Source organism: Giraffa tippelskirchi, chromosome 2, assembly GCF_054371585.1.
Source record: "Giraffa tippelskirchi isolate mGirTip1 chromosome 2, T2T-mGirTip1v1.2.pri, whole genome shotgun sequence".
Taxonomy (NCBI): domain Eukaryota; kingdom Metazoa; phylum Chordata; class Mammalia; order Artiodactyla; family Giraffidae; genus Giraffa; species Giraffa tippelskirchi.
This window is the reverse complement of record NC_137276.1, coordinates 67460720-67479571: the sequence shown is the minus strand read 5'-3', so window position 1 is coordinate 67479571 and position 18852 is coordinate 67460720. Positions and strand designations below refer to the sequence as shown.

The 18852-nt window shown below is 36.8% G+C and overlaps 1 protein-coding gene across 7 annotated transcripts in view; it reads left to right on the top strand.

Moving 5' to 3' along the window:
* The first annotated feature begins 1438 nt into the window (after nt 1-1438).
* Nucleotides 1439-18852, top strand: part of DDX50 (DExD-box helicase 50) — a 34837-nt gene continuing 17423 nt past the window's right edge. For 2 of the 7 annotated variants that reach the window (XM_081568712.1, XM_081568704.1), the window contains exons 1-8: nt 1439-1656; nt 5212-5508; nt 8270-8345; nt 8712-8890; nt 11132-11249; nt 11371-11556; nt 12037-12182; nt 17012-17161. In XM_081568712.1, the coding sequence (XP_081424838.1) occupies nt 1567-1656; nt 5212-5508; nt 8270-8345; nt 8712-8890; nt 11132-11249; nt 11371-11556; nt 12037-12182; nt 17012-17161 (1242 nt within the window). In that variant the 5' untranslated portion in view covers nt 1439-1566. Of the gene's footprint in view, nt 3567-4753; nt 4866-5211; nt 5509-8269; nt 8346-8711; nt 8891-11131; nt 11250-11370; nt 11557-12036; nt 12183-17011; nt 17162-18852 lie in introns of all 7 variants that reach the window. The other 5 variants (XM_081568719.1, XM_081568735.1, XM_081568752.1 and 2 more) reach the window with 5 other exon arrangements.

Here is an 18852-nt window from a genome sequence, read left to right as displayed (position 1 = left end):
CAAACTGAAATGTTGCGAAGACTTAAGTTTGATACTCATGTTACAAAGCTGGTGTGCTAGTCATTGTTAAGACGTTTTTGAGTGCCCCTGCACCTACATCTCAATTTGTTTCTTCGCCACTCAAGAGTAGCTAGGTTGATGACATCATGAAGAGATAAAAAGAAAGGGGCTATGAAAAGAAAGTAAAAAACAAGCTAGCACTAGTAATGTAAGAAAAGGCATATGCCAAAGAGTTAGCCCTTTGTATTATCAAAAGGTTTCCAGTTTTGTTCAAGGTTGTAACTCACGGTCAGTTAACCCCCATAAGTAAAATCCTTTTATCCATTGCAAATACATAAATTGTCAAAGGCATTTTAGGCTTGTTTCTTTCCTAGATTTCTCCAGATTTCCCCTATTATTCATTCTATGTTTCATGGAAACATCTTTCCCAAAACGTTTTGGTAAACTCAAAGCTTTCAGGTTGGTGTGGCAGAGAAAGCAATCATCTGGGATTCAGGAGATGAGCTCTCTAGTCCTCACTGTGCCACTGATAGTGTGACTTAAGCCAAATTAATCCCTCTTAGGGGGTTGTGTGCTTAGTCGTTCTGTCCTGTCCCACTCTTTGCCGACACATGGACTGCTGGCCGCCGGGCTCCTCTGTCCATTGGTATTCTCCAAGCAAGAATACTGGAGTGGGTTGTCATGCCCTCCTCCAAGGGGACCTTCCCAACCCAGGAATCGAATCCGGGTCTCCCGCATTGCTGACGGATTCTTGACCGACCGAACCACCAGGGAAGCCCCTTTAGGGGGTTAGTTTCCTCTAATGTCAAATGGGTAGGGTGGGAAGGACCTAAAATGAACAAAGGGTTAACTTCACAACCAAAACCTTGCGGGAAGGTTGCTCGGACCTGGCCTTCACCCCAAGCCCACCCACCCCGTTGCAGACCCCACGACGCCCCTTCGCACCAAAGCTAGGTGGCTGGCTTCGCGCGTAGCCGTTAGACGTTAACGCCTCACCCCGCAATGGGCGGGGCGGAGGCCTGCAGCTTCCGGCGGCGAAAAGGTACGCGACGCGTGGCGTTCGCTTAGCTCTCGCACGGGCATGTCCTCCTTCCAGCCAGTCGCGCCTGTGAGCCACGCTCCACCACCGTTGGGGTTCTCCCCAACGCCTGCACTGCACGCTGGGAAGCTCCAAATCATCTCCGCTTTGTTGCGGAGAACTGTTCGGAATGGGGGAGGGGGAGAGAAAGCGAAAAAAAAAAAAGCCGAACATTCTATGCTAACCAGTTTGCGTATCCTTTATGGAGATTGGCCAGGGTTTTACTCTAGAAGCCAATCATTTCAGAATAAGGGTGGGTCAGTCGAGACTCTTCGCATTGATTGGCTGGGAGCCGGCGTCGCAAGGAAGGAATTTAAACTGGGAGTATCCGGGATTATTTTCCCCCGCCGTGCGGTGCGTGTTCCGGAAGTGACGCACGGCCTTAGCCGGGAGGCCGTCCAGCCCCCGCTTCCTTTCACGCTGTCGCTTCTCGTAGGTGGTTGTGGCCACCGTGCCCAGAGGGAGGCGGCAGCAAGCGGTGGAGGCAAATGATGCCTGGGAAACTCCTCTGCGGGGACATTATGGAGCTGGAGGCACCCTTGGAGGAGACCGAGAGCCAAAGGAAGGAGAGGCAAAAGGTGCGCTGAGGATGGGCCGCGCCTCCTGGGCAGCGCCGGCTTGGGCGGGGAGGGAAGTCTCCCTGATGGTCTGTCACCAACCGGGCCGGAGCATCCGAGGGCCTCTCCTCGCGCCGGCCTCGTTCCTGGGAGGTCGCTCTGGAGCCATTCCAACCTCCACATCCCCAGCCGGAGAAGGGCAGCACTGGGCTTTGGCCCAGCCTCCCGTGGTCCCCCAGTCCTTCCCGTCGGCGCCTAAAGAGATGGGCAGACTCAAGTTCTCATCGCGGAATCAATTCTTTACTCTTCTTAAGCAGCGAGGCCTGTCGTTTGGTTCTCGTTGGCCGTCTTAGAAGATGATTTCAGAAAAACGATTGCCTTGAATATGTGTAACTTCTCCGTCATCCTGTCCTGTGTGCGAGAATCTTGGGGAAAGCGATCTTAGCTTTACAAACCTCGATAACGGGTCAGTAGAGGATTGAGGAAAAGTGTTACAGCCAACATTGCCAGGATTTGGCTGATGGAGATCATGTGGGTTATTATTATTACTGTTGTTGTTATTACTATTATTATTAATAGGCTTTTCTCTTAGTGTTCTCATTCAATTCACAAATATTTATTGAGCCTAATTTATACCAGACTCTTTGCTGGGCACCAAGAAGGTCCCTGCCCTCAAGGAGTCTGTTAGAAAAGTTGCAGAGACTTCCCGCCCCACTTCTCAAGAGACTTAGAGAAAAGGAAACAGAGCTTTGGAGGGAAAGGAAGCAGTATTTGAAGCCTGACACTTGACCAAAGAATGAAAATTTTCTGCATAGCTCCAGAGAGCCGAACCTACCCTTCTGACCTTGTCAACAAGGTAGACTTGCCATTCCAGCCAAGCAATTATTTATTTATTTTTTTTATTGTGGTAAAATACACGTACCAAAAAGTTTACATTTACTTTTTAAAATTAATTAATTTTTTTGGCTGCCCTGGCATGTGGGATCTAGTTTCCCAACCAGGAGTTGAACCAAGACCCCTTGTGTTGAGAGCATTGAGTATTAGCAACTGGACCACCAGGGAAATCCCTAGTTGTTTTAAAGTATATAGTTTTGTAGCAGTAAGTACAGTCACATTTGTTTGCAGACATCATCTTCATTGATCTCCAAAACTTTTCATTCTCCCAAACTGAAGCTCTGTGCCCATTAAGCATCAACCTCAGTTGCCCTGTCTCCCCAACCTTTGGCATCTACCATTCTCCTCTCTATCTCTGTGCATTTGACTACTCTAGATAACTCCTGTAAGTGAAATCATCAAGCAGTTATTTTAGTTTTTGCTCCCCCAAAAATACTTGTCCCTCCTTTTGCATCCATATCCTGTCTATCTGTCAAAGTTTAGTTTGTGTCTGTTACAACCACTCCAGTATACACATACAGTAATCTCATTCCCCCTTAAAGTCTTGTTCCAGTGTTGGCTTTATAATTTGATCAGCATTTATTATGCACTTCCTTGTAAAGTTAGCTCATTCTTTCTGTGTGTATCCTTCCCCCAAATTTCCCAAAGATTCTTGAGGGAAATTATATCTTTGCCCATGCTTGTATTTCACTTTATCTTTGTAAATTGGTAGCTTTCACATTGAGGTTTCTCCAGATGTGCCCGTTGATTTTCCTTTAATTATGAAAGATAACGAAAGATTTGGAAACAGATTAGGGTACCAGCTAATAGAAATAGAGCATTCAAATAGTGGTCTGGCATTGAGATGAAGGTAACTGGGTTTGGATGTGTTGAGATACAGAGCTGGGCCTTAGGTTCTCAGAATTGGAGTGCAGGTTAGGAAGGAAGCCTGGAAATGTATGTTGAAGCCATGAAAATGGTATGAAAGTGTACACAAAGAACACAGACTTAAGCATCCACAAAAGGAGAAAGGAGAGGAAACATCGAAGAAGATAGAGGTAAGAGAGTAAAGAGGGGATATTGTGTGTCTTGGAAGCCAAGAAAGTGGAGAATGTTGAGCACTGTGGATCTGATACGGAACAATGTATTTCATCACCTTGGGATATTGCTGGGCTTGGACCTACAGGTCTCATTTTACCTTGCTTCATCTCCCTGAAGTGCAGGACCCAGGAGCAATTCAAACCCCAAGGCTGGGTCTATAAATAATCTTGTTTTTCTATAGAACCTATTGGTTTGATGAGATGTGGGCTAGTTCAGTTAAGTAAAGTTTAAATGATGTAACATATAACTGTATAGCTGTTATTAATGTAAAGCTCTAACGTTTACAAAGCATTTTCATATATGTTATTATTTTTCATAGCAACTTTTATTTTATGGATGAGAAACTTGTATGTGAAAGTATTCTGTATAAACTGTGTAAATCATGGTAATATTTTGGTGGTGGTAGTTTTAGCAAGACTAGTCATTACTATGTAATTTATTTTGAATGTTTGACCAAGTAATTTTGAAGTGCTAAATTTCCAAAACATTTCTTGCTGTCTGCCAGTATTAAAACACTGGCCACTAGCTTGGCATTTCAAAACTAAAGTTGCAGAAAGCCACCTCCTTTCCCTCTTATTAAGTCCTGTTAACCAAATTTTTTTTTCTGTTATCCAAATTTTAAAAACTTTAAAAAAATTTCTGGGATTACTAATACGGTTGTTCTTCCATAGGAGTATTAACAGTCATGGTTTTATATAAATTACATACTTTGGTTTCTATTTATCAGAGTTCAGAGAGGAAGCATGATGTGAAAAGACAATGGGCTTTCAAGTCAAATAGTACTTTCACTTGCAGGAAATCCCATATGTGGGTCTTTGGCAAGTTACTTATATCTGAGAACTTGTTTCCTCATCTAAAATGGCAAAGCTAATACAGGTTCCCTATCCCTTATCCAAAATCCTTGAGGCTAGTTTTGGAATTCAAAACTCGGGCTTTTTAAAAGGGTAACACCTCGGTAGAGTTTGGGGCCCCCAACCTATAATCAAACACTTTAATGTTAAATATGAATATTCATACTGAATGGAATAAATAAAGATTATAAATAGTTTTACATTTTTTTGAAGTCAAATTTTGCCGCAAAATGATTTGAGGTCAGGTAAGGTTTTGTCTCCAAATAAGTTACAAAAAAACTTTCGGTTTTCAGAGCATTATGGATATCGGAATTTCGGATAAGGGATTATGGACCTGTACTTCCCTTATAGGGTTGTTATGAAGATTTAAACAAGATAAGCTGAAAACATTTTACACAGTGCTGGGTAGGTACTCAATAAATCTTAACTTCTTTCTTGAAGATATTAGAAATTTTTGCTTTTTAATTTATAGTCTTGAGTTCTCATTCTTTTACTGAAAAGGAACTATTTCAGTTTCCCTTAAATGTTATAATGGGATTAGAGAGGGACTAGAGGCCAAGTCTTAGGAGTGCAAGAGTTGGGATGAGAAAGAAAACAATAGATAGCAACTAGTCTAGAATTCTACGAGCTAACTTTTTAAGATTGCGATAAATTGAGCTTTGCTTGTTGGGGGGGTCATACTCTAACTTCTCTAGAGTCTTAAAAGCAGACCTTGTGACCCTCCTGTCACTGCTTCTTTTTTTTTCCACAGAGTGATAGAAGGAAGTCAAGGCACCATTATGACTTAGATGAGAAATCAGAAACAAGAGAAAATGGTGTTACAGATGACTTGGATGCTCCCAAACCCAAAAAAGCTAAAATGAAAGAGAAGCTAAATGGTGACACCGAGGAAGGATGTGATAGACTTTCAGATGAATTTTCTAAATCTCATAAGCCAAGAAGAAAAGATCTATCAAATGGAGATATTGATGAACATGAAAAAAAATCAAAGCGAGTGTCATCTTTAAATAGTTCTACTCATAAATCAAGTGATAATAAACTAGAAGAGGTATGGATATTTTTTGTTTTGCATTTGACATTATCCTTGAAATACATGATAATTTGATTTTTATAGACTAATTAGAATTGATTCTATAATATTTCCTGCTTAGTGTCCAATACTTTCAGTTGGACTGGGGAATCTATAGAGCTGAAACCTGAGCCTTTTTTCCTTTGTCCCTTGTTTTTTTCACTATGTTGCCTTTTTCTTGGTGCAGATGTTGGTGGAGAGGAGTGGTGGTCAAATTTAAACCTTTCCTGTACATTGGGTTCCTAAATAGATTTTCCAAATTGCTAATTGATGGTCACCTACTTGTATTCTTGTGGTTACTTCAGTCCTTACCAGTACTCATTAATTAAATTTTGACTTTTCTGAAAACAGGGTACATAAAGTCTTCTTGATATTGTATATTTTGCCTTCTGCTTTTTGTACTTCTGTAACAATAGCAACTTTAAATGATATTTAGGTCTTATTGTAATTCAGTCTTAAAGCTGTTTGCTTTTTTTAAGCAGAAATGACACATATACAAATGATCTGAAGATCTTTGTTCTCTGGGTATTAATTTTGGGGGGAGGTATAGAAAACATGCTTAGTTTAGAATCTTCATTCCTGGGTCACTGCTTTTATCAGTATCTGTTAGTGTAGGTATTTTCTTGCACTGAATTTATTCAATTTGTTTTTGCATCTTCCTCTAGCAGAGTTCATAGGTTTATCTAAGCATAATAAATTGTCAGTAAGTTATTCAGATCTTCAGAAAGAAACAACTTTGAGATTCTTAATAACTCTTGGTGTTTAGTAATTCTTTATATTTAAAAAATCTGATAGTTGCTATTAATTTAGATACATTTAAACTGAATGTGCTATCTTTGGGAAGCTTTGAGAGAAGATGTTGAATCTTTGCTTTACAGTGTGGTGCAGTTTGTGAGTTTGGTATTTGTCAGGAAGCACATGAGATGGTTGGATGGCATCACTGACTCAATGGACATGGGTTTAGGTGGACTCCAGGAGTTGGTGATGGACAGGGAGGCCTGGTGTGCTGTGGTTCATGGGGTCGCAAAGAGTTGGACACGACTGAGCGACTGAACTGACTGACTGACATCTGTTAGTAAGTTGATCTAAAGAAGGCCCTGCAAATCTGAGTTGCTCAGTAGTGGAATGTACTTCCTGCTGTGTTAGGATTTTTACCTGCTATATTGCTCTCTATTGTAATAGGCTTGCTGCTACTGCTAAGTCGCTTCAGTCGTGTCCGACTCTGTGCGACCCCATAGACGGCAGCCCACCAGGCTTCGCCGTCCCTAGGATTCTCCAGGCAAGAATACTGGAGTGGGCTGCCATTTCCTTCTCCGTTGCATGAAAGGGAAAAGTGAAAGTGAAGTCGCTCAGTCGTGTCCGACTCTTAGCGACCCCATGGACTGTAGCCTACCAGGCTCCTCTGTCCATGGGATTTTCCAGGCAAGAGTACTGGAGTGGGGTGCCATTGCCTTCTCCGTAATAGGCTTAACTGTTTACTATTTTGTTTAGATTATGTTAGACTTCAAGAATTCTGCTTTTAGGCGTTTTCTTCCTAAAGACCTAATCATGAGGTGTGCAGAGTAGTATGAATCAGTATCTTATCACGGTGGTGTTGATAATAGCAAAAAATTTAAACATCTTAAATGTCTGATAGTAGGCAAATCGGTTTAATAAAATGTTGCTATATTCATGCAATAGAATGCATTGATTCTAAAGAGCATAAGTATGTTAAAAAGATACTCAGTCTATCTTATTAAATGCAAAAAAAAGATTACAAAATAGTATATACAGTATGATTTTATTTAATTTAAAAATGTATATATGCCTAGAGTGAGGATTGGACAAGTATGTGTTTCAAATGTGGTTTTAGCTGGCTAGATTGTAGATAACTTTAAAATGTCTTTCTGTTAATATATGGTTTCTAAAATTTCTGCAATGAAAATGTATTACTTTTGTAATAAAATTTTTTTCTTTTAATCTTAAAAAAATAACAGCATTTAGGTTTGCTTAAATGGATTACATTTGCATTTGATATTATGTCTTTTATTTGGTTCTTGGTTTGAAAATTGCTATTGTGTATGTTTTTGTAATTACTTTCTTTAAACAACCAATAATAAAGTTCGTAAGTAGATATATTGTCTTTGTTCTATATACGTGTTGACTATTACGCAAAGTTTTCAATAGATGTTAAATTATAATATATATATGTGTATAACCTGTATATATATGTTAGAGAAATTTTCAAGCTAACAGGAACTTTTCCTTGTATGAGTGAACTAAAATATGCTTTTTAGATTCATAGAACAACTTACTTAACTTTTAGAAACAATTTACTTTCCTCGTTGCTTAGTTTCTTTTGAGGCTGGTTTATAGTCTGATGTTAACCTTGTAATTAATACTATCTATATCTGTGAATATGGCATTACTGAATAACTCTTCTGTAATATCTTAGTCAAGTGGAATTATATTTTGATTTATGTAGTAAATGTATGTCTAAAGGAAGTTTTATGGGTGCGTTAATCATTTTTAAATGTTTTATGGGAAAATGTATTAAATAAGCTTGCTGTTTAAAGGGATACTTTTGAGATTAAAAGAGTTTCCTATTAATTTATCTTGTAAGTTACACAGTTTTTGCAAGTACTAACTAAAAATTGATTTGCTAGCTCCTTTAGTAAAACTAAAAGCAGTAAATGCATGAAAGATTCTAAATAACCAGTTGGGTATGAACTATATTAGAACTTTGATTTCATTTTGACAGACCCTAACACGTGAACAGAAAGAAGGAGCCTTCTCCAATTTCCCTATTTCTGAAGAGACTATAAAGCTTCTGAAAGGTACAATGAATTTTAATGCATATGCAATTGAAAATCTAAAACTAGATTGTAGAAAACTCTTGTACATTTTCTGACCCAGAGGTAAATGTACAAAACATAGAGAAATAGCTTTTATAATTGCAAATATTTCTACATCATTTTTTGGGTATTCTGATCAGTTTTTAACTTTAAAAAATTAAATGTATTTGTTAAAAGTTGAGACCAATTTTTAAATAATTCCTCTTTGGGGTAGGAATAGCTGTAGATGTTGCTAGGTGGTGTATCTTTAGGCAGATGTTGATGAATCAGAAATATTAATTTCAAATAAATTTATTTTTTCCTAATGCTAGTGTTAAGTAAATATTTCAATGAAATCTCGTTTTACAGGTCGAGGGGTAACATATCTCTTTCCTATTCAAGTTAAGACTTTTGGTCCTGTATATGAAGGAAAAGATTTAATTGCTCAAGCGCGGACAGGAACAGGAAAGACATTCTCTTTTGCCATCCCCTTGATTGAAAGACTCCAAAGAAATCAAGAGACAATTAAAAAAAGCCGCTCACCAAAGGTAACTATTATAGGGAGTAAAAGGTTTAAACATTACTCTAATGGAAAGAGAAAGAAAGAATATACTGGTCTTGGAAATTTCTTGGTGGTCCAGTGGTTAGGACTTGGTGCTTCTATTGCCATGGCCCTGGTTCAGTCCTTGGTCAGGGAACTAAGATCCTGCGAGCTGCATGGCATGGCCCAAAAAAAAGAGAAAGAAACAGTATACTGGTCTTAAGTTCAAGTGCCCCAAAGATAGAAAAGTTACTCCTGGGGCATAAAGTAAAAATCTGGGGCCTAAATCAAAAGTTTGATTTTTAAGATAAATCTCAAGTGAAGCTAAAGTGAGTTATTGCATATGAATGTAATGTTTGTGGATCCATAGATGTCTTTGGTAACTGTATATTATGAAGCCAGCATATCTAATTTCTTCTTTTTTCAGTCCTAATGTTTGCTTTTTTTCCCCCCCTAACCTTTGCTTTTAAACAGTGATTTTGCTAGAGCTATTGATTTATTTGGTCATTCAGTAGATAATATTTATTTTATTGATTGACTCGAAGAATATTATAGAAATGATACTGAAGATCTGTCTTAATAATATCAGTAGTAAAGAACAGAGAGGACCTAGTGAAATTTTGGCCTAAACTTTGACCTTTTTAGAACCTGTGTTCACTTTCAGGTTCATAAAAGTAGAGAAGAAAAAAACAGTATTGGGACTTCCCTGGCCATCTAGTGGCTAAGACTCCAGGCTTCCACTGCAGGGGGCACAGTTTCAGTCCCTGGTCAGCCACCTGGGGATCCCCAAATAGTGTGAAAGTAAATTCACATATATGACTATAATTAATGGTCTTGGAACAGGACAAATCTGTTTTAGGGAGTTCTGTTTCTTAGGTGAAATTAGGAAGACTGAAAGTAATAGAAATAGGACACAATCCCAACACTATCTTTAAAACTTTTATGCTAGAAGGATATTACTGGAGATTCCAGCTCTGTCACTTCTACCTATTTGATCTTGGGTGAGACTCAACTTCTCTAAGACTCATGTTCCTCATTTGTAAAATTGGGAAGATAATACCACATCATAGGTTTTTTTGTATGCGGATTAAATTAAATCGTGTTAAGCACTGTTTGCATAATTATAATTGACCCTGTACATAGAAAGGTTATGGCTACCTTTTGTTAAATCTGCAGTTTCAAAATATAAAAAAAGGGAAATGAAGTGTAAATGAATTTCTGTATAACCTGTTTGAAGCATGAGTTTTATTTGCTTAATAAAACTAGTAAGTCTCTTGGAATCCTGTGTAGAAGAAGCTTCTCTCATTAAACACCAAACAGTTAAGTCCATTCTCTGGTGTGTGCGTGCTAAGTCACTTCAGTTGTGTCTGACTCTTTGAGACCCTATGGACTGTAGCCCACCAGGTTCATCTATCCAAGGGATTCTCCAGGCAAGAATACTGGAGTGGGCTGCCATGTCCTTCTCCAGGGGCTCTTACCTACCCAGGGGTCAAACTTACATCTCTGTACAACTCTTGCATTGGCAGGCGGGCTCTTTACTGCTAGCAGCACCTGGGAAGCCCTCCATTCTCTGGTGCTAGCTACAAATTCAATTTTATGTGCTACTTGCAATTTAAATAAATTGAACTATTTCTTTTTAAAAAATGGCACATGTTGGACATTCATTCATTCAACAAATATTTTTTGAGTATCTTGTTTTGTGCCAGGCACTGTTTGAAGTCCAGGAAATATAGTAGCTCATACTGACATAAATCCCTGCCTTCATGGAGCTTATATTTTAGTGGGCAAGGTAGACAGTGAGCAAATATGTAGAATATAAATATTTTATATGGTATAAGTGTTAAGAAGAAATGGTTAATCAGGGTTGGGAAGATATGAAAATAAGGTTAGGAATCTTTTTGAGAAAGTGACTTTTGAAAAGAGATCTGAAGGAAGTAATGGTGGTTTTCAGTCCCTAAGTTGTGTCCAGCTTTTGTGACCCTCATGGACTATATAGCCTGCCAGGCTTCCCTATCCATGGAATTTTCCAGGCAAGAATACTGGAGTGGGTTGCCATTTCCTTCTCCAGAAGGAAATAAAGGAGGATATAATAAACATAAGCCATCCTTGTTGTTGTTTGTGCTCTGTCTTTAAATACTATGACATTAATGATGAGATTTCTAGTTTTAAATGCATCTTTAAAAAGTCTCAGTTTGAATTTAGAGGTCTATAGAAATTTATCTTTTTGTTTTATAAACCTTTTGCTCAGGTACTTGTTTTGGCTCCTACAAGAGAACTGGCAAACCAAGTAGCCAAAGACTTCAAAGATATAACTAGGAAACTCAGTGTGGCATGTTTTTATGGTGGAACATCATATCAAAGCCAAAGTGAGTAACTATATATGATGGTAGCACAAAGATCTATTTGCTACTGAAATCTAAAAAAGAGTATGATGTGAAAATCTATATTTGAATTTTATATATTACTGATATTTCTCTCCTCTCACAGTTAATCATATTCGAAATGGTATTGACATCTTGGTTGGGACCCCAGGTCGTATCAAAGACCATCTGCAGAGCGGCCGATTAGATCTTTCTAAACTGCGCCATGTTGTGCTTGATGAAGTGGATCAAATGTTAGATTTAGGTTTTGCTGAACAAGTTGAAGACATTCTCCATGAGTCTTACAAAACTGGTATATACTAATTCAAAATAAGCACATTTAGCAATTATTCTGTTATCTAAAAGCTTATGAATTGTTTATTTTATAATTTTTAATATTAATATATGTCCCCAGTGTTCTAACAAAACTAAAAGTATTTGGTATCTCTTTTTCCTGAACAAGAATGTTTAGTAGTATACATTAACCATTTTCTTCGCTTTCCATGTTTTCTTATGTGTATTATTTTATAGAAGTAGTTTTACTAACTTATTTTACTGATTTTGTTGCTCATTCTTCTTTCTTAAATTTGCATCTTCCTCTTCGGTTCAGTTTTCTTCATATTTTCCCTCAGTTTTGAAAGTTGAAAGTTTTAATAACTGCAGTGAAGTTCAAAATTCACCCCAAGTTTTGAATTTCTCATTATTTCTTTGAAGTTTGGGGGGATTTTTAAGAGCTGACTATCTTGTGGGATATTAAGAAATAAAGCGTTTGAATTCTTTTTGTTTATTTAAGATTCTGAAGACAATCCTCAGACTTTACTTTTTTCTGCAACTTGCCCACAGTGGGTATACAAAGTTGCGAAAAAATACATGAAATCCAGATATGAACAGGTTGACCTTGTTGGGAAAATGACTCAAAAGGCTGCAACAACTGTGGAAGTAAGTAGCTTTCCATTGTGATAGATTTTAGCTTTTAGTTGGTGTTTTGAAATTTGTTGAAGCTAAACGTATGTTTTGGGTACCAATTCAGGCCAAATCTTTTGACTTTGGTCCTTAGTCAGTAAGATGCCTGGGTATTTCTGTAGTCGAAGACTCAGGAGCAGAGTAAAATAGGGGAAAAAGTTTGCCAAGAGGCAAGTCCCAACAGGAGAGAGATACAAATATCCATAGGGACAGATTTAAAGTATGTAGAATGTGAAAAGTGAGGTGATTGATCACAGTTTGCTGGTGTTAGGATAAAACACCTAACACCTTTTTATTAAAGCTTATGGAATAAAGATCCATAATAAATGGAATAAAGATCCTCATTTCATATCCTGTACCAACAGTATTCACCAATATTTAAAAAAGTTAAGCCATAAAATAATTTACAGCAGTTTGTAGATCATTATTTGATTTTAGGGAGGGAAGGCTTTTCTAGACATAAAGATAGAAGACACCATAAAGGAAAAGCTTTATAATTTTGACTCTGTGAAAATTTAAACTTGTAGTATGTTTTTTTAAAAGAATTAAGGTAATGTTTGCATTATTTTTGACAAGCATGTATCACATATGTCACCTTTACATTTGATAGATGTACATATATGTGTACGTAGATAAAAATAGTCCAGATGAACAAGAGTATGATCTATAAACACAACATAATGGCTAAAAAGAATGAATTTGAGTGATAAAAACCAGATTACAAAATTCTAAGTACAGAGTCATACTATTTTAAAAGATACACAAATAATCCTAAATAGATTCTTTAGATATTTATAGGTGGATAGGTGGGAAGGGTAAGCATCAAACTAATAATAATGATTACTTCTGGTTAAGAAGAGCTCTTTAAAAACAAAAAAACCCACAAAGTTACCATCACAGTTGAAAAAACCAGTTCTTTAAAATATCTTTAAATACCTAGTGTTCACATTACCCTAGTTGTCCTTTTTTTGGTAAGTAGTTCTTTTGAATATGGATTCACATAAGATCCTTATATTGCTACTGGTCTATATGTATCTTAATTCTTTTTTTATTCTTGTGTTGAATGTTTATTCACTGTATCTTTTTCTTTTTTAAAATTGAAATATAGTTGATGTGCAATATTATGTTAGTTTCAGGTGTACTAAATAGTGATCTGATATTTGCATATGTTATGAAATAATCACCACAATAAATCTGATAACCGTCTGTTCCCATACTAAGTTGTTGCAATATTTTTGACGATATTCCTTATGCTGTATATTGCATCCCTGTGGCTTATTTATTTTATAACTAGAAGTTTTTACCTGTCAATTCCTGTCACCTGTTTCAAGTCCCCCCCCCCCGCCACTTTGGCACTTCAAAACAGTACCACTGTGTTGTATTTTGTATCTGTGTTTCTGTTTTCATTTTTTTTTGCTTTGTTTTATAGGATTCCACATATAAGTGAGATCATACAGTAGTTGTCTTTCTCTGTCTGACATTTTCTAGATTCATCCATGTAGTTGAAAATGGAAAGGTTTCATTTTCTTGTTTATCACTGAGTAATATTCCATCGTATATATCTTCTTTATCCATTCATCTGTTAAATCTTTTAAATATAGATTCCTCTGTCCCTTCTTTTCTTTGCAGTTTTTAATTGAATAAAAGATTGATTGTCTTTCAAGTTTCCCATAGTTTCAGTTTTGCTGATTTGCAGCTCGGGTGTTAGTTAACATGTTCCTCTGCTTTAATTTTCCTGTGAGTTGACGGTTAGATTGTCAGGCTTAATCAGATTCAGGATCTTTTTTTTTTTATTTATTTGTTAGGTTGGTGCAGATGTAATTACGGTTTGGGACTGTGAATTTTAAATCAATACAACTAGGTTCAAACACATCTTTATTAATCACAATAAGAACCATTACAATCAACACATTTTTGCCAACAAGAAATAAGTTTGCTTATTCTTGTAGCGTAAAAATCCATGCTTTGGGATTCGACAGACTCTTGGAAAGCATTTTCTTCATCCTGCTGATTATGGAAGCGTTTTCCCTACAAAAAGTTGTCAAGATGCTTGAAGAAGTGGTAATCGGTGGCAAGAGGTTAGGTGAATGTGGCAGATGAGGCAAAACTTCATAGTTCAACTTTGAAGTGTTGGTCATGCAATGTGCAGGTGGGTGTTGTCATGGAGAAGAATTGGACCCCTTGTTTTGACCAATGCTGGTGGCAGGCGTTGCAGTTTTCAGTGCTTCTCATCGATTTGTTGAGCATACTTCTCAGGTGTAATGATTTCGCCAAGATTCAGAAAGCTATAGTGGATAAGATGGGCAGCAGACACCAAACAATGACCGTGATCTTTTGGTGCAAGTTTGGCTTTGGGAAGTGCTCTGGAGCTTCTTCTCAGTCCAGCTACCAAGCTGATTGTCACTGGTTGTTGTATAAAATCCACTTTTCATTGCACGTCATAATCCGATCGAGAAATGGTTCGTTGTTTGTTCCATAGAGTTAGAGAAGACAACATTTCAAAATGACGATTTTTTAAAAATTTTTGGTCAGCTCATGAGGCATCCAGTTATCAAGCTTTATCACCTTTCCAGTTTATTTCAAATGCCAAACAACTATAGAATGGTCAACTTTTGAGTTCTTCGGCAACTTCTCATGCAGTTGTAAGAGAATCAGCTTTGATAATCCTCTCAATTGGTTGTTGCCAACTTCTGATGGCCAGCCACTGTGCTCCTCATCTTCAGGGCTCTTGTCTCCTTTGCAAAACTACTTGAACCACTACTGCACTGTATGTATGCTCATTAGCAGTTCCTGAGCCAAGTGTGTTGTTGATGTTGTGAGTTGTCTCTGCTGTTTTATGACCCATTTTGAACTCAAATAAGAAAATTGCTCGAATTTGCTTTTTTTGTGTAACATTTCCATAGTCTAAAATAAGTATAAAATAAGTAATAAGTTATTAGGAAAAAAACCCATAAAGTGAGAAATGCACAGTAAAATGATGTGTAAGATAACCTCATTTAGAATGTATTCCAATATCAAATAGCAAATTTCAACAATGCAAAAACCATTATTACTTTTGCACCAACCTGATATTTAAAAATTTTACTTACAGCTGTGCTGGGTCATCGTTGCTGCATGGGTTTTTCTCTAGTTGCAGCAAGTGGGGGCTTCTCTCTAGTTGTGGTATGCGGCTTCTCATTGTGTTGGCTTCTCGTTGCAGAACTCTGGCACTAGGGCATGCAAGGTTCCATAGTCGTGGCACGTGAGCTCTGTAGTTATGGCTCTGGGGCTCTAGAGCACAAGCTCAATAGTTGTGGTGCACTCGATTGGGATCTTCCTGGATCAGGGATTGAACCCTAGTGTCCTGCATTGGCAGGCATGTTTTTTTACTACTGAACCACCAGGGAAGCCCTGCTTTTTTATTTTTACTTTTGAGAGGTGGAGAGGAAGAAGCAAGACTTTGATTTACCTGGTACAGATGATTCTTAATTTTCTTCTTTGTGCTTGTCTATGTTTTCCATGTGTTCAATAATTAATTGTTTTAAACAATTTTATTGAGACATAGTATGTTAAAATGTGTAGACATAAAATGTTACAGTAGATTTTTCCTCAACATTTTATCATGAAGGTTTTCAAACACTGAAAGCTGAGAGAATTTTATAGTGAACACCCATGTACCCATCAGCTAGATTCTGCCAGTAATATTTTGCTGTATTTGCTTATTGCCTGTCTACTCATCCCTTATATCTATCTGATTTTTTAATTTACTTCAAATTGCAGAAATTGTATACTTCCCTGTAAGTTGTTTTTGTTTTTTGGCTATACTGTGCCACTTGCAGGATCTTAATTCAGGGATTGAACCCTTGCCCTCAGCAATGAAAGCTTGGAGTTCTAACCACTGAACTGACATTGAATTCCCTCCCCATAAGTATTTTAGTGTGCATATCTTTAGCTAGATTTCAATATTCACAATTTTTTTAATTGAGGTAAAGTTCTCATAGCTAAAATTAAACACTTTGAAGTGTGCAATTCAGAGTCATTTAGAACATTCACAGTATTATACAACCATTGCTTCTATTTACTTCCAAAACACTTCATTACCTGAAAAGGAAATCCTGTAGCTGTTAAGCAGTCACTGTCCATTCCCACCTTATCCTAGCCCCAGGCAGCCACCAATCTTCTTTCTCTCTCTATGGATTTACCTCTTTTGAATATTTCATATAAATGTAATCATTACAACGTGTGGCATTTTTGTGTTGGACTTCTTTGACTTAGGATAATGTTTCTGAGGTTTATCTGCCTAATATTTACAGTTTTTAAGACAAGATTTACATACAACAAAATGCAAGATTTTAAGCATACATTTGCTTCATTTTGGTAGATTCATGCATGTGTGCAACCCAAACCCCTATCAAAACAAAGAATACTATACCAATCATCACAGAAAGTTCCCCCTGCCCCTGCCCAGTTCCCTTGCATAGATTAGTTTTGCCTGTTCTAAAACTTCATATAAATGGAATCGTATTGTGTGTACTCTTTTTCTGTAAGGTTTCGTTCACCTAGGATGTGTCTTGAGATTCATCTATATTGTTGTATAGATCAGTAGTTGGTTCCTTTTAACTGCTGAATAGTATTCCACTGTATAAGTGTACTACAATTTGCCTATCCTTTCACTTGTTGATGGCTGTTTTAAAATGGCATCAGGGAGTATCACTGTCTTATTGTCTTCCAGGAAGACCAATTCTTGAACAAATAGAAATGAGTAGAAAAGAAATCTTTTCAATAATTTGAATGAAGCAGATATTTGATATTTTCTTTCCTCAAAGCATTTGGCCATCCAGTGCCACTGGTCTCAGAGGCCAGCAGTTATTGGAGATGTCCTTCAAGTCTACAGTGGGTCTGAAGGGAGGGCTATTATCTTCTGTGAGACCAAAAAGAATGTAACTGAAATGGCCATGAATCCACACATAAAACAGGTAAGTCTTTTTTCATGCTTTCTTTAATTGAGAGTATAGATTATGAATCACTGAGTAAAAAAGTCATGTCCTTTGTAGTCTAGGTTTGATTGTCATTCTTAGAGTTGAGTCTAATTCAGAAAGACGTTAGAGCCAGCCTCTCATGATCTGTTAAGTCAGGATAGAATTCTGTCTTTTTTTTTTTTTTTTAATATATGATTTCTAAATTCTCTTGCAACTCTTTATTTATTTGGCTATGTTGGATCTTAGTTGCGGCATGTGAGATCTTTAGTTTGCAGCATATGGGATCTAGTTCTCTGCCCAGAGATTGAACCCACCCCCCTGCATTGGGCATGTGGAGTCTTAGCTGCTTGACCACCGGGAAAATCCTGAATTCTATCCATTTTCATCAGAAGTTTTCTTAAGACTTTGCAAATGTGATTTTGAAAACACAAAAGAGTGAAACGATGAGTTTCTATGGATAAGAGTGGGTAATGTTGTAGAGTTGTGTATAAGTTGAAACACAAATATTTACTGAATGAATGGGTCAGAACACTAAATCCTTATGTCTTCTTTAAGTTTTTATAGTAGAAAATTTCAAACTTATCTAAGACATATACAGAAGTTGACAGTATAATGAGCCCCTGTGTATTCGTTTTTCAGCTGTAACAATTATTTTATCCAAATGTCCCCTCACTTCTTGTTCCTGAATTATTCTGATGCAAATACTAGATAACATGTTATTATGCCCAGAAATATTTGGGTATGTATTTCTAAAATAAAAGGGTTATTTTTTTAAAAACTCACAATACTGTTGATGACATGTAAAAAATTAATAGTAATTAATATCTTCAAATATCAGTCTTCAAATTATCAATTGCCTCATGCATACATGCTTTGTTTTTTCTTTTATGGCTTGTTTTTTTTTTTAATCTGAATCCAAATAAGTGATTTCATTAAATCTCTTCAATACATGGATTCCTCTATTTCTTCTTATAGCTTTTTAAATTATTATTTTAAGAAACCAAGTTTTCATGAGTGATAGCATTTAACAGAAAACAGTATGCTTCTGTTTTCTGTATTTCCTATAAATTCAGGTAGGTTTGTTTGTGCAAACTTATTTCATAGATGATATTCTTCCATCAGGAGATATATAATATCTAGTTCTTTTCCCTTTTTTATGATATTAACATCCATTGATAACACCACCATTGGCCTTTGTGTCAATGTCTCTTCAGTCATTTTTGCTGTCACTTAGTATTTAGAAGATTCCCAAGGAAAGGCTCATGAAAATAATACTGCCTATTGATGATAGCTTGCTTGTAACTTTAAAATCATTTTGGATGGATTTAAAATTCTTGGTTTACCTTTTCCTTCAGTATCTTAAATATCTTTTCCATTGGAATAAAGCATACTATAAAAAGTCTGATGCCAGTCTGAGTTTTTCCTGTTATAAGTGATTGATTTAGCTTTTTTGCCTGAATACAAAAATATTTTTTCCTTTTTCTTTAAGAATCAGTAGTTACACTAGAATATATTTCAGTGTTGTTCACTTTTTATGGGTGCTCAGTGCACACAATTTATAGTTTCAAAGATATGTATTTTTAAATGTCAGCAAAATTTCTTGAATTCTAATTTTTCTGGTATTTGGTTTGTCTGATTGCTTTGGTTTTTTTCTTCAAGGACTCCTATTATACATATGTTGGCTCTTT